General features: G+C 38.4%; 1 protein-coding gene across 10 annotated transcripts in view; it reads right to left on the bottom strand.

The window, feature by feature from the left end:
• Window positions 1-1,842: 1,842 nt before the first annotated feature.
• LOC117234012 (retinoic acid receptor RXR-alpha-B) overlaps window positions 1,843-16,655 on the bottom strand; it is a 61,073-nt gene continuing 46,260 nt past the window's right edge. For 5 of the 10 annotated variants that reach the window (XM_033494812.1, XM_033494813.1, XM_033494811.1 and 2 more), the window contains exons 3-7: window positions 13,716-13,845; window positions 12,983-13,144; window positions 4,485-4,791; window positions 3,060-3,385; window positions 2,286-2,559 (exon numbers count right to left, since the gene is read on the bottom strand). In XM_033494812.1, the coding sequence (XP_033350703.1) occupies window positions 2,286-2,559; window positions 3,060-3,385; window positions 4,485-4,791; window positions 12,983-13,144; window positions 13,716-13,845 (1,199 nt within the window). Of the gene's footprint in view, window positions 2,123-2,189; window positions 2,560-3,059; window positions 3,386-4,484; window positions 4,792-12,982; window positions 13,145-13,715; window positions 13,846-16,655 lie in introns of those variants that run through there. The other 5 variants (XM_033494821.1, XM_033494816.1, XM_033494820.1 and 2 more) reach the window with 4 other exon arrangements.

Raw genomic sequence — 16,655 nt, 5'->3', positions numbered from 1 at the left:
CTTCTAAAATCTTAAAATCGAATTACAATCTAGAAAGAATAAATCTTACGAAATATCTTACAAAAGAAAAATATAAATAAATGTTTATTTATACATTTTTTGAATAATGCACCAAGATTCTTTCAATATATATTATAAAATATATATTTATATTTTTAAAAGTTCTTTCTTAACTTACCGATAGAAGAATAAAATATATAAAAATTTGGATTCTTTATTGCCACCAATTCAGATCGATCACAATTCATATCATTTTTTTATCTATTTAAAAGTAGAAAATTAGTAAAATTTAAAATCTGTAAAACTAAAATATGGATCTTTTCGTTAAAAATCCTGTTATTTTCTTACATCCTTCAGCTCAAATCATAAAAAGTGTTTTGTGAATTACTAACAACGACGATAAGGTTCCTATCATAGTCCTGTCACTGATCAATTAATTCTTATATATCTAGGTTTAAATGATAAACTATACATTGAAAGCATCGCATCTTTTGAATGTTTTTTACTTTTTCCTTTTTTAAGATTTTACATCTCATAATGCAGTGAATTCAAAGGAAAAAACCGAAAATTTTCGCTAATTAGTAAATTTTAGTACATTATCAATATGCTATCGAATTACTTATACTGTTCGCTATTATGTAATCACATAATGAGAAATTGTTATCGAACGAAACGAACGCTGTCGAATGAAGTCGAAAAAATATTAATAAACGAGTTATATGAAAAATTCCATGGAATTCGCTGTATACCAAAAGTAAAAATCGTCCTTAATAAGAAATCCTCTTTCGCATTTCAGTTTATCTTTCAACAGTATGTATGAATCAATGATTCTTGATATATCGAGCGTACTATTTATTCACCGGTTTTGTAACAGCATATGTTACAATTTCAATATTTCTTGTTACAGACATAAGCTGCATATATATACATATAATATATATATATATATATATACATATATATATATATATATAAAAAGAAATATTATAATATATATAATCATATATAATTAATAATGAATTAGTAAGTTTTATTTTCTTTCTTCCATACTCTAAAATACAAAACAATAAATTATCGTATTATAGTGCACACGCGTATAGAACGTTTCCGTTTTATGCAAGTATGTATAATAATAATAATGATAATAATATAATAATAATAATAATAATAATAATAATGACAATAATAATAATAATAATAATAATAATAATAATGACAATAATAATAATAATAATAATAATGACAATAATAATAATAATAATAATAATAATATATCTAGATGCGATCGTGGCTCTTTCAAATGACGATCCGAATCGAGGCAGCGTTGGAATGTAAAAATACCCGATAAGCTTACGCTTATTACGGATTGCACCCACGTCGAGGACCGCAATCCATAGAAAAATGGCGGAGATCGTTGGAGAATCGTGTCGTCTGTACAACTATATATGTATTCTGAAAGACTGGCGAAGCAGATTGAAACTGACACGTCAACGATGACAAGAGATAACACAGGTTGTAACAGAGGATGTAACAAAAAGGTAAGAAGAAACATGAGAAAACAGCGTCTTAGGAACTTCCACGTGGTTGCAGAGAGTAAACAGTTCGACGTGAGCGCAATCGAAGCCCAGACTAAATCAAGGATCGGCAATATCCGGTAGGAAATCGTCACGCGTGAGAACTTTGCTCGGACATACGATGGCATGACACACATACTCGACGTGTGTCATAGACTAAAGAATGCAAAGAGAGATCGTTCCAAGGTATACATAAGCGACTTCGAGAGCTTGGAAATTTCATCGAATCGATCGTTTAAAAAAGCGCTGGGGCTCTTTGTTCTCCGCGAGTGTATTATCCGTTGCTCGACTTCCGGCATGCTCTCGATACGAATCGAAGAAAAGGATCGTCTTTACATCAAATATAATGCGCTATCGAACAGATATAAATAAAATGGTGAAGAAGAAGAAACGTAAGTAAATTCCACCTTACTCGACTTCTGTGAGAGTATCAATTTTTCTTTTTGTTTTTTTTTTCTTTTTTCGTTTTTTAACCACCGTGAGAGGCGTGTTAGAGTTACCAACGGGAATTTCTTTTCTTACACACGCATATATATATATATATATATCTTGAGTGCTGTTCTTTGTTTTTCTTTTCTTGTTGATATATATCTATGTATATATATCCATGTATACATACATATATATTATATATATGTGTTCTTTTTTATGTTCCGTTATTTTTTTCCTTTATAAATCGGTGTGCCCCAAGACGCGGCACACCTTTTGCTCCTAAGGGTCCGACCGTGACTCTAGCATCTCCACGAGGAAATCGTCGATCGGCACGTCGCCGATCATTTTGAAGAAGAACAGGTACTCCAGACACTTTAATCCGATGGATCGGATGGCCGGCAGACGTAACAGTAATTTCGCGAATCTTCCAGCATCGTCGGGCCAGGCTACGCGACAATAGCCTTCCAGCGCTGCGTAGATCTTCTCGCGGAGCAGGGTCACTTCCTGGATGGATTTTAGTCCTCGGACTTCGGGGTTGAAGAGTATTATAGATCTGTTTGTGATTAATTTCTCGATAAATGAACGTAAACTCGAAGCATATAATAGAGAAGCAAGTTTAATCGTACGCGTAATACAAACGATACTTTTCAATTCCTTCGATCCTTTATAGATACGCTTAATATAAATTGAAAGACACGATCCAGAAAAATATTAACTCAATACCAACGATTAATCGAGGAACTTGAATAGTATCTCTTCTTAGTGTTTTCTATTTCTATCCTATCTCACATTCCTACTGTAAAACAAGCATCTTTCGAATATACAATAGAACTCCATTTACTTGTGGTTAACTGGTAATCAAATCTGTGGCCTAACGTGAGCTCTTAATTATGCGAATGACAAGTAATAGACCGAACAAAATCAGAGAATATCAGAGGAACAGCTATTATATAAATCGTTGGTCCCCGATCGATGTTCAGGTAAACGGAGTTCCACTATAATTTATTGTAATCGATAATTAATAATTGTAATATGAAAGTAACGATTACCAACCTCAGGCAACCAAGCTCCGTCCTGTCCATCTTCATTTCGCGCATTTTCGATACAAGCTCGGAAAGTACCCGGTCGAATATCGTGCCCACGCCAGCCTGCTGCGCGGAGTTTCGGTGCACCGTGATCCCTGTCGCCAGCACGATACCGTCCTTCACGTCGATCGAACGGTGGGAAAAGGATGCTATCAGCAACTCGTTCCAGCCGGCCCTGAGCAGAAGTACCTGATCCTCCAGCGGCAACGACGTAAAATGCGGGATGTGTTTCGCCCATGCTACCAGCTGGAACAGCTGTTTGTTCGTGGCGTTGCAAATGTGCGACACTGCATTCTGTGCATTGCAAGAGATGCCGAATTAATCGGAGGAGCGTTTCGTGGAACAGCTACGCGCAACCATTCCACGAAAATCAGTTCACAACGTCGTTGTTCATACGGTGGCCGGAGAAAAACTGGCGACAGTTTCCGGTTCGCGTTCCGGTTGCAAAGTCAAATATTCTGATCTTTATTATTTGAGTTTCCACAGTCAATTAACAAGTTGATCCAAATCCGAAATTTCACGATGTCTCGAAAACGCTCGAAATCCACGATTCGTATCTCTTTTTCTTTTTTTTTTCTCTCTCTCTCTCTAAGGAATACGTATTTCGCCAGAAGCAAAAGCCCCAAAAAAAGCATTTGCAAAAAGCAGATTATCGATAGAAATCAAAGTTGCTACTGACCAGCATTGACGATAGTCGTCTGTTCGATTTGCAAGGAATTAAATTGTTGTTTTATCTTCTATCGGTACAAATGACGGTAACGAATTGATGGAATCGTACTAATTAAAATTAAAATGAGTCGGAACAAGTCTGTAAAAAGATACTGGTAAAGTTGAGAAAGAAAGAAGACTTTGAAGTTACATCGATTCATTTTAACGAGATAAATACTTCTGTACCGTTATTATATGCCCTCGATTATTTCGACCAGCTTATTCATCGATGCATACACGACTCGATCAATTTTTTAATTCGCATTACACGACGAAACGATCATATCGGATCGCCAATAAAGGACACCTCGAACGAGATTAATTCAATCACCAGTCCAGGGTCCAATGACGAACAAATTGATTTCGTCCCGGGAGAGCTGTACATTGCATAAAACTGACGTTCCAATCTTACCAGCTTCTCCGTCACGTTCATGTTCGATAAATCGCTGAATGAAACGCAACCACGGTTTTTATCTAACTACTAGTCGAGAACTTCTTAATTAGAAAAAAAAAAGAGAAAGAAAGAAAAAAGATAGAAAAATAGGACGAGTCGTGTATACCGAAAGTGGAGCGTGTTCAAACGAAAAATAAAATTTCTCAACCGGACAATCGACGTGGTGAACTGTTCCAATTCTACTCTTACTATTTTCGCTTTTTCTCTCCGTCGTTTCTCGTTAATATTTACCTCGTAATTTCCTTGCTGTTCCATTTTGCACTCGACTCGTTTCTCGGCTTCCAGAATACGCTCGATCGGCATGTCCGAGTGCAGGCTACTGGTGCTCTCCACCTCGCTCTGATCCCTTTCCTTGGTACGTTGACGCTCTTCCTGTACTGCTTCTCTCTTCATGCCCATCGCCAGGCATTTCTGGTATCTACAATACTGACATCGATTTCTCTGTCGTTTGTCGATGATGCAGGATTTTTCCTCGCGACACGCGTACGACAGGTCCTTGCGTACGGTCCTCTTGAAAAAGCCCTTGCAACCCTCGCAGCTACGAGCGAAAGAACGGAAAGGTTACTACGGCAAGATGTACCGCCACGAACGATTTTAAAACGGACGAGTGCTATAACGAACGATTTTTCTAACTAACATTAATCCGTTATAACAACGTACAAGGATGTTGCGACGAACAGCAAGAAATATCGGACGCTCTGCCGATTTTTCTAGCTCGCTTTCGTTACGACGGTAAATAGTAAACGCTAATGGACGATGCGAACCTGTTTCAAGCTCGCTTGCTTCCACTCTCGTTTAGCGATATCTACCGCGTAGAACGTAGAAGATAGCTAAGCAGCGTAAGAACTGGCGAACAGCGCTATAAACTAACGTGATCCAAGATGAACGAGTACCGGATGTCATAGTCAAGGGGCGAGATTTGTTTATGCATAGATAACGAAGGCTGAAGAAAACTGGCAAACACGATTGCCTCGTCGTTTTATGATCGCCACTGAATAAGAGAATTTCATATTGTTTTTGCCCTTTATTTTCTAGCTTGTATTACACATTTCCAGCGTTTGAATGGTCGTAGCGGTGATAACTTTGCTATTAACCGTGGGCTTGGGACGTGTCGCTTCTAAATACGTACGTGTCGATGTACGTTACAACGAACAGATGCTGCAACGTACGTGGTTCGAGCGTATCTTGCCGTATCGTAATCGATTATGTTCGTAAAAATTGTGATTTCGCTTTACGATTTCTGTCTGCTGAAAAGGATACGCGTACGTTTTGTTTTATTTCATTCTGATTCGGTTCCTAGGAGATACGGGAGAACGCCTTGCAACCCTCGCAGCTGCGAACGAAAGAAAAGAAAGAAAGAAAGAACTTTATTAGGTTGTCCGAAAAGTTTCTTTCGTTTTATGAAGAAATAATGGACGCGCAACGTTTTTTGTTGTCGAGATATGTATAATTTTCTGTGCTGGACTGAGTTAAATGCGTGGTAGAGATGCTTGTATGTGAGTGTCGGTGTGTGGAGGTGTGTGTGTGCGCGGTGTCTCAAAAACAGATGAATGTAAACTAGTCGGTTAAGTGTCGGATATGGAAGAAAGTGCTGAGACGCGTACAAGTGTGTATCGATGAATATATAAGGAATCGTCCATGAAATAAATATATTATCATTTTAATATGAATCCCCGGTGTAAATTTAGCGCTCCTGTAACATTATTTCGGCTTCAAAGATCCACAATTCTCAACATTTGTTTTATATTATTTTGTCGAATTACGTACGATCCATTTCGTTCTGTCGAGACAAACACCGCGACGTTTCACAGACATGCTTTCACGTTTGTACGAAGCTGCATTGTTGTAAAAGACACGTTCGCGAAAGAAAGACATTCTTCGGACAACCTAATACGTATATTTACTCGTTGTGTTCTTTAATAAATTTCGAATAACGCATCTTATTCGTCTTCCCAATGTGTTATTACGTAAAATGTATAGTATAAAGATTCGCGTGTCTTTTTTAAATTTCCTTTGTTATACGAACTGCGACAATCGATTTACTTTCTCCCAAGAGACGTATCGTTTCGTTAAAATACCGTGGAAAATTATTGGATCATAATGATCACGCTGTAAATCCTCAAAGTCCAAACACCCGGTAACATTACTTTCGTCGAGGTGACTTATTCGTGCAGGTTGCAACTTTCGATTGTCTGGTGGCGACGATGTTCTCTCCGGGACAGCGGATTACGCGAAAGAAATCGTAAACCCGGGATACTTTATTCAAAGAATCCTTGGATTAGTCGAACGGAGCAGAGCGAAGGAGCCGGATAAGACGCGCCAAGACGAATTCCAACTCTTTTTACGACGCACGAGTCGGTGTTGTCTGGGTTTTGCAGTGATTCACACACCGAAACCGCGAATTCCTCTTGATCGTGTCGAAATTTATTCGAAAGTATTTTCTAACAGGGCACTTGGGAAGATGCAACGAGGGAAAACGCAATTTATGTCGTTTCCTAGTTAATTTTGTACCTCTGGAACGCGTTTGATGTAATCGATGGAACGTTCGCGACAGTAATTTGCTTACAAAGGTAACTAAGAGTCCTAAGATCTAGGAATTTGGTCAACGAATTTGAATTTTAAGAAACTTTAGTTAGAAGAACATCGAAACTGTCAGAGAAGAATTTCGAGGGCTAGGAATGGATAATTCGAAAAATCACCACCGTTCCTATTTCTTCCTTTATTTTTTTCTTTGCCAATATCGTGTATTTAATAAATACTTTTTTATTTAAAAATCTTGTTCGAATCGTGCCACGTTCGAAACACACGTCCGATATTTTAGCCGATAGAAATCTTCTTACGATTAATTTAGCTTTTTCTATCTTATAGAAAAAGTTAGAGAAAAATAAATATCTTTTTGAAATTCGGTGTTTCATTTTTTGACAAAGAAATTCGTAATTTAAAAATCTTGCGTAATGGTAGCTCTAATCAGCACGAGATTTCAAACGAACTTAACGATGCAAAGACACGAAGGAAAGAGGTGCATCCACTTGTCGTCGCTATTAAAAGTGAAAACAAGAGAAAGGCACGCTAAACCGTGTCGAAAATACGCGCGATGTTTTGTGACCGGCTGGAGCAAAAATAAATTCTTACTCGCGGAATGTCGCCACTGTTACTGGAGAGGTTCCAATTTTAAAAACGAGTCTCGCCAATGGTTGGCCATCGTCGAGATCTTAACGACAACGGAAAGTGGAAAGGTTGTTTGCGATACTAAAAATTTAAACGGTCCTCGAGAATACGTTCCACGAGTTTCGTCAAAATTTATCATCCTCGTTAGCTTCGAGGAAGACAGACATATTAGATGCGACAACCGAAATGAATTAAAGTCTTTTTTAATTAGCGTCTGTACACGTTTCGTCTTCACAGCACATACTACATTTTCGTATTTGTATGTGAAAGTATACGATATGAAATTTAATATATTCGCGCATACTTTTTTTCTAGCCACTCTGTACTGTAGAAAAATTGTACGTGCGCGTTGTATTTGTTGCAGAAAACATTTTGAAGTTTCAGTAACATTGGAACCAGACATCACACTGTCGTGATATTGGTCAAGTGTGAAACCAATTTAAATCCTAACGTCGGTAAACGAAAAGAGAAGAGATTTGGAATAACAATAAAATGGAAAGAAAGAAGTAAAATAGAAGCAAATATTCGATCATAAAATGTTTCGTTCGTTCGGATCATGCGGTTCTTATCGAACGCTTCTGCTTTGCTCGGTTCGTAAATTCGACGAACGCGAAAGAAGAACAATACGGAATAGTAATCCTGTGGATCTCGACGAATGTCAAAACTCTGTCTCTCGCGACCTTCGCTAGGAATAGCACGACAATACGCGACTTATCGAGGATTTATTCGTGTTTTCGGCTATGAAATCCGCTAAAAGCAACGCGGCAGCGACGAATGGAACAATTTTCTGCTTCCATCCGTTTGCACCGTCGCGAGGATGAAACAACGCTTATTCGTTAGCGATGAATTTGGACGAGCGATAAGTTTCAATGGCTGATAAAATACGTCGAACTGTTTAAGAAAACTCAGAAAGATTTTGGAACAATTGCAAACGATACATACTTCTGAAAAGTAATGGGAAATTAATATTCATATTCTACATTTTGATCTTATTTACACTTCTTTCTAATCGCAAACGCTGTAGGTACATAGAAAGTGAAATGTGTGAAAGACACGCGAGAAAATTTCTGGACCACCGTGAAAGTCGTTTGATCTCGTCGAGTTTACACGAAAGACAAATAAGTCTGACGCGGGACACGCGTGGAGAAGCTCGACCCATGGACCAAAGTTCCGCCATAGGAAACGCGCAAAGGCCTCCGGCATTTGCCTATCAATAACATCGATTTTCTTTGATCTACTACCGTTTAATGTTTCTCTACGAGTAAAGTAACTCGTAATCTCGCGTAATCTCCTTGAAGACCTACTTAAATCGTGTTGTGAAAATAAAGAAAGCTTCGACAGCTATCGTACGTAATAGACATCGATTAAGAAGGATTCAGGTTTTTCTACGAGGTTCCGTTCACTTTGTCAAAACATTACACGGTTTATTTAGATCTATTTAGATAATTTTTAAGTTTCAAAACTAAATAGCTCGAGGAAATGAAATTAAACTTTGCTATACTTGTACTAATGACACGGGAGAGATGGTTCTGTCCGTATACAAGCTCGATGGTCAAAGTGTCGAGAACTCGTTTCGACGAGCTCGGTCTTCCATTAATTCCGTCGAGTATAATTTCTCGTTTAATTATACAGTCTCGATCACGTTTTATCAGCCTAATCGCTTTATTAATTATTGAACTACTTTGCGACCACTCTTGGATTTATGCTGTAAAAAGCAGCAGCGAGTCTAACGTACAAGGGAAAAAAGAGATTACTAGAGACTAAAAAGAAAGAAATTGCGTCTTTCGAGTTTCTTGTTGTAATTCATGGCTAATAGGCAGAATCGATAAGATTTGATTAATCTTGAGAGACTTCTCTAAAAATAATCTCTCTTTAGTTTTACGACATTCGTTATCTTTGTTACAATTTTAGCATTTCTTCATGATCCATTGTTCTCGATTTTTCGATCTTTTTTCCTTTTTAACGCGCCTTGTTTTCCAGCTATCGATATCGCTAGCCCAATTCATTCTTCCATCTGCTATTACCGTTGTATTGCCTCTTCTGAAAAATTCTCCGTCTGAAAAGCGTCGACAGAAACATTCCTCGGCAAAAGGTAATCGAAAACAGATAAAAGAAAAAAAAACTGTAGCGCGGTTTGACTACGTTAAATAAAGAAATTAAAAATCCATCGCTGGGAGGAAGTCATAAAGTGCATAGAAAATACCAGTCAGCCAATTAATCATGAAGAGCAGGAAGAAACGAAGGAAGAAAGGATTGTTGTTTCTTACAGACCGGCGATATATCTGACACGGGCCCTGATAATGGCCGTGATTGCTTAATTAGCTGCCACTGGAGCAAAGTGGCTGCACGAACAGCAGAAGACAAGGCTCGTCGTCCTCCCTTGCCCCGTAGGAACTACGGCTGGCTAGTCGTCCTAACCACGCGAGCAAGTCCAAGGTTGTCGAGACTGACAGACTCTGATGCAACATGAACCATCATCATCGGCCGTGGTCACTGATCACACACGCGCAATACCCAAAGTGGGGAGGCGGATGACGATCGGAGTGGAGCACAGTGATACGCTCTGTGTATGACTTGAAAACGATTGGAATTGCGAGAAGAGTCCCAAAGAATCGATAATTTAAATGGGCGAGTTTCAGTTTAAATAAAGAAATTTCGAACGTTTAACCGCAGCGAGAAAAATTAGGATTTCAGATTTAAATACAGAAAGTTGGAAGTTTCGGTTTGCATAGAAGAAATCGAGACTTTGAAGGTTGGAATTTTTTACTTTATTTTAATTTCAAACGAACGACGTAAGAAAAAAAAAACAAGGAAGACAGAAAAGATAAAGGAAGCGAAAAACCAGTAAGCTTGTAGCTTTCAAGATCGTTTTATCGCGCGTTTATTACACATTGATGATCTCGAGTTTTTCGAGCGACTCACGTGCAACGCACGACGCTTAATCGGTCGATGACGTCTATTACGTGGAACATCGGTTGGTTCTTAATCAATTAAAAGATAGCAAGCGATACGTGGTAGAAATGGTTCGGAAACTCGATAGCCAACGCTCGATCATTTCTTCTTGCATACAGACACGTTCCATCCAATTAAACGAAAAAAGAAAGAAACGAAGAACTTTATTAACCCGAGTTTTCGTCGAGTATTGCAAAATTTCTACGGCGTGCACATCTATAAATATACTTATCTTTAACATCGTTTTTCAAGACGAAAGCGATAAACGCGTTGACGAGAAGTCCTCGACGTTAAAGTTTAATTTTTCGTCGCGTTACGGAAAAGAGTCATCGTCGACTTCTTCGTCTGACAGATTCATCCGTTAGAAACGCGTTACATACGAGTTTCTTGTGCGTTAAAATATTTTTCTTATTTACGTTAATTCTTGCAAACCTCGACAGAATGATAATCGACTTGAAGTCGAAACAGTAAGAGTTACGTCAACAAGGTTAAAAAAACTAAAAATAAAAAAAAGAATAAATAACAAAATACTTCGTCTAAACTACGAATCTTCATGGAGGTTGTTCTCCGATCAACAGATTGCCGATGTTTGCTGTGCATACACGATAATATTCTTATCTTCGGTTTGTGTCCCCAAACAAAAGCGTCTAATCGCGTTTCTAGCGCTACAAACTTATCCAATTGAAACTTTTATCGACTTCCTAATTTCGTGTGAATTCTGCACGCCGTAATGAGTAGGGATGCGAACCAAGAAAGAAGGTGGCCTACCTACCTACTCAAGAAGCTAGTCGAAGGTGTGTTTCACGAATTGTTTCTTCTATATCTGGCGCGCGAATAAAGATGCCTGTACATTGCACAGTGTACGCTCGTTTGTGCAAGATGATATATTTCACTAAATGGATATTTATATCCGTCTCTTGATGTCGTTATTGATGTTATTAATTTAACCCTCATCCATCTCTTCTTACAGTAGATATAAAAAGATTGTACGTCCTCTGTATCATTTTTTATCGTACTTTTTAGCTTCTAGAACTCGTAAAGCCATGACGAATCTTTTTCGCGTCGTAAATTCTCAGAAATTTTGTTTCTATCACGCGTCGCTTCGTGAAAATTTTAAGGTAAAAGAAATTTATTAAGTTGTTAATAAATTTGAATTCCTTTGACTCCAGAATAATATAGGAGTCGATAAAAATATATGTAACCTGTCATTAAAAAAAAATTGATGGTTTATTATCCATCCATCACGGTCTCGTGTCCTTCGTGTCGAGGCAAGTGGTTTTTCGTGAAAAAAGAGCGATTTACGAGCGACTTATTTATCGTATTTTATATACAGAGTTACTAAAAAATACGTCACCATTCATGGGATATTTTAGTATCCAGGTGTTACATAATTCTATAAGAGATGAATTATTCCTAAGTCACCTGGTATCGATCAGTTTAATATGGGACATGGACTATTCTACTTTCTATTTCAGTCTTCGAATAAATCCATCCTGTGTCTCAATCTCTTCTCTCTTAATTCTTTTAGTGTTTTTTTTTTGTCTGTAAGTTACTATTCGTCGATTCAATTCCAAAGCTAAAACGAAAGAAATATTTTTCATTTTTCTCCTTTCTTATTCAGTCGATAGCCACTCAGTCTGCATTTTCTCAATAATCAACGTTGGAAAAATGTTATAACTCTCTGCATCTGATTGTACCACGTTATTGGCATAAACACCTTGTCGTTACAACGATATCGCAGTAAGAACGATCTCTTTGTAACGACATTCAGTGCAATTCAATAAACGGTGCCGGTTGTAGGTCTGACAACAAACGAGAAGAGATACAGAACGAAGGCAGTGGAAGGTCGAAGGTGACGATAACTAAAAAAAAACAAGCATTTATCATTGCATCCAAGACGACGTTATCGTGACCACTACGTTATAGGTAATTGTTGAAAATGACAACGTGAGTTCGTGCTCGCCACCCATATGCAGATGCGTTAGTTATACGAAATAGTAACTAGAAGATAATCCTAGTTACAATCGATAGATTTAATCGACAGGCTTAAGATGCTTTTTTGTTTTTATTCCTAGCTTTTGTAAGTGCAATAAAGGTTTTTTTGGCTCAGAACGGTGTGATAGATTTATCCATTCGATAAAATAATAACTATCGTGATCCTATCTCTGAGTACAGAAATAACAACAGTAAATCAACGAAATTTATTAATACGTTCTGAAGCCACCCCCCTCCCCCTAACTATCCAGAAGTCAAGGTTATCGAAGCGAATTCATCGATCTCGAAGTGACCGTCACGACTGATGAAAAAATCGTCCGATATCCGGAACGAGACCGATTTGTATTCATTGCTGAAAACTCTGACAAATTGGCCTCATAAAACAAGGAAACCTAGGAGAATCCCTAAGCTCGTATAGCAAATTCGTAAAAATAATAGAGAAGAAAGGTATTTTTTCGAACATTTTTATTTCGCACAGTCCAGAAACTGAATAGCTTGATCAACGTACTAGCAAGGAAATTAATTCGGAAAGTTTGCAAATTTGCTTCGCATACGATTGTCCGTTAGTTTATTCAGTTCGTTCGTGAACTTGTAAATGTTAATGTTTGACTTACCTATAGACACCATAATGCTTGCCACTGGCACGGTCACCGCAGATCGAGCAAAGATGCTTGCTTCCGGAAAGAGGGTGGTTCGGCGGATAGGGTGCGGCTGCTTTGTTCTGTCCACTCGGCGACGTACTCAGAAGGTTGCTGTGACAACCAGCGGTGAAGGATCTTACATGCAAAGAAGAGAGTAACAAAAACTCCAGCTACGAAACTACTGACCCGGATCGAGCAAAATACCGTGAAACTTTTTTTTTAAACAATCATCTCTGTATACGAAGTGGATTTTGCAACGTATTTTCTACTATTAACAGGTCGCTAGTAAAATTTGGAACAACTTCTCAAATTACCGTGTGTCCAAGTTTCTAAATAACTTCGTAACATTCGTTCCAGAGTTATCGTTATCAAATTAAGATAACTTTTATTATTATAAAAACATTCGGAAGATTTCGTTTTACAGCTTCCATAGGCAAAGGTTCTTAGCTTTAAATATCCCAACGACGCTCTATGTGTTACGTGGCAATAAAATGGTAGAAAGAAAATAAGAAAAGGAACGGTATGTTGCTCGATTTCTATAAGGGCGCGACTACGTTCATGGTAAACCCTCTATTTACGATATCTTCGCCAGAATGCCGTTTTTTCGCTATCTGTCGAACCGAATTCAATTGTACCTCCGTGGCATCGATACAACGATAATCGTTAGATCGTTACAAATTATCGAGAAAATGGTGGTGTTACTTACCCAGGACTATTGGGACCGGAAGGACTGAAATTCCCTGGATTGATGAGGCTCGCTGTGTCAGGTTTCATGTCCAGTGGACTTTGCGGACCCACCGAGGACATGGACATGTTACTGTTGTCCAGACTCAACCCTGGAACAAACAAGTTTTACGTTATTAAGGGAATACGTTTCTTTTCTTTTTTCCTCTTTTTTTGTAAAACGACGAGATTGGTTTTTTTTTTTAAGAGAATCGTTTAAAAATAGCAAAATACTGTTTGCATTAGGTTCATTAAATTATATTATATTAAACATATATTAAATACGGATTTAGTAAGTATAACTTGTTTTAAATCAAATCTATCGAACGGTGTTCGGATAATTCCTTAGCCAATGGCTAATTTGTAATCTTTGTAAACGTTGCTCGTAACACACGTGTCCCAAATAACGTTACTTTCTATCGCGTCACAGAATTACACTTTTACTCCATTAATATTCACGAGACAGCGTCCTTTTACTTTCAACCTCGACTGACCGAGATTCCCATTTGCCGACCGATCGAGGACGACTCGTCTTGTCCAAGACGCAACCACGTTAACTACCACCGCGAGACTCGGAGTCATGATTTACAGCTACAGGAAGAACCGATACGATATTAATCAGCGTGATCGTTGCAAATTCTATATAGGCACGCGTATAACTTAATATACAAATGTAACGCTGTTAAGTAAATTACATGTAAAATGTAATTCTCTTTACATCGTGTCGCGCATGATACAAAGTGTTTTTCATAAAGCACAGCAGATTCGGAATAAATTCTCGCAAGTGTTGAAATAATTTGACGACCTCGTGTACGTAAAACTACCTTAAAATCTACCTTATAATAGGTCGAGTAGCTACTCGCAAATGTACTCAACGTGTAGCATAAATTTTCGCGAAAGCTTTGCTTCGTTCCATGACAAAAACGTAACAGCTCTAACGAGACGAGAAAATGGATAAAACGGATTCCGACTTGCCATTGCAAAACATCGCATCGCAGCTTTATGTCTCAATAGAAGAAGCAACGTCGAGTAAGTCGCGGTACAAATTGCTTGTTTCACCATATCGTCCCTCGTAATTCGCGTGGTTCCATCATCGTGCTCCGTTCTCTACTACGGTAACTGTCTCGATGCTTTTTTTCCACGCTCTATTTCGAGCGCGATTTACGATGAACCATGCACCAGTCGAACAGACACTCGCATATACCTACACGTCGTGGATTTTCTGTCGTGGCGTACAGAGTATCGGAAGATAAACGACGTTTTAACAGGGTTTGGACGAGCATCGTGGCCGTCTGCTGTTATTTAACGAAGGGGAGAGGGATGTAATCGTTGAAAATGACAAAGAGGAGAGCGAAGAGGCAAGTGCAACTGTGTAAAACGACGGAGATCCGGGGCGAGTTAGGGAGAGACAGGGAGAGACAGGGAGAGACAGGGAGATCTCCGAACCCCTAAGGATGCTAGCAAGTGCACCAATAGTTGTAAATTCGATGTCATAATTCTTTCCTCTCTGTTCTATTTTTCCTTTTGTTCCTTTATTTTATAGCACGTTCGTTCCATTATTTTATTTTCCTCTTTTTTCTCTTTTTTTTTTGTTTTATTTTACGCAAGAGAACCCCCTTCTCTTAAATCTCTTTCATTTTCATTTATAGTTAAACGGACAAAATCCTTCACGCGCAAAGCCAACTATATAACTTCAAGGTTAAAATGATCAACGAACTATGTTTCGAAAACCTCTATATCTAACGATGTAACAAATTAATTCAAGAAAGAACAGTTTAAAATTCAAGAGAAACCGCGGTTCAGTGGATTAATCGTTGGCATTCGAGGCTAGTAATAGTTAAAAGGTTAAACGACGCGCCACCGTATCGGCCGATTGTCAGCCGCACGTTTCCGCGGAATATATAATTACAACGAGGTCGCATCTCTCATCGGTGACTTCTATTTCGAGTGTTAGGGTCGTCGATTGTGCGTTGCTAATCGCGGTCGTTTATTAGGCGCCGTTACGCCGTTTGCTTTAATTACGCAATCGACGTGCGTGCAAAACGGAGCGAAGGTCGCCGACAGACGGCGAAACGAAAGCACTTTTCGTGTCTGCATTCAACGAATCCGTCTCCTCTTTACGCTACTGCGTGTAAAAATTAATTCGATGTGTTCTTTTTTTTTACAGATTTATCGTTTGTTCATAAATTTTGCTTTTGAATCAATTACATCTTGTTCGAACGATCAAATCGTTCAAATTCGTCAAACTTATTTCCGTTAACACGCTAAAACTTGCATTACGCAACGCTTCATTTATATTTTCTTCAACTAACAACTCTAACAGTTTACATTATCCTTTTCCATTTTTTTAAATGGGAAGTTGTTTAAATTTTAAATAATTTTCTGATCGATTCGATATAAAGCGGATGAATTAATCTTCAGATTTAATAGTTCCAACGTTATAAGTCTAAATGATTCGAGAAAGGCGTTGAACAAGACGTTCATCCTTTACAGGGGCGACCGTTTGAATGCTCAAGAGCAGATCGTCGCAGATTTCGAAGCAGATTTTTACGCTTCTATAGGTATGTTGCAGGGTGTTCCACTCGTCGATTATTAGATCGATTTTCAAGAAGATTCGGGTAATCTGACCCTTTTCGGGCTAGTGTGTCAAGGGCGACTTGTGTGCTCGATGGTGACGCAAGAGGTTCCGTGGAAATTACCTGTTGCGAGGTTAGTGAAGACCGAGCTGGTGAAAAACGACGCTTTCAAATTTCGGGCAATGTTGTAACCACAACGCCCCGATAAAATTCATCTTTTTTTTTTCAGAGAGACGATAGTAGCAGGGAATACCAATCGACAGATCCCACAACAAAAGTGGACTAAATACATCGTTTTAAAAAATGCAAGGAAACTACAGGAAACCATACGCAAGATTCGCTTTCAT

The sequence above is a fragment of the Bombus vosnesenskii genome, unplaced genomic scaffold, assembly GCF_011952255.1.
Source record: "Bombus vosnesenskii isolate JDL3184/JDL3185 unplaced genomic scaffold, Bvos_JDL3184-5_v1.1 scf7180000013302, whole genome shotgun sequence".
Lineage (NCBI taxonomy): Eukaryota > Metazoa > Arthropoda > Insecta > Hymenoptera > Apidae > Bombus > Bombus vosnesenskii.
Note: the sequence above shows the minus strand (reverse complement) of the source record. Positions and strands in the feature narration are given on the sequence as shown.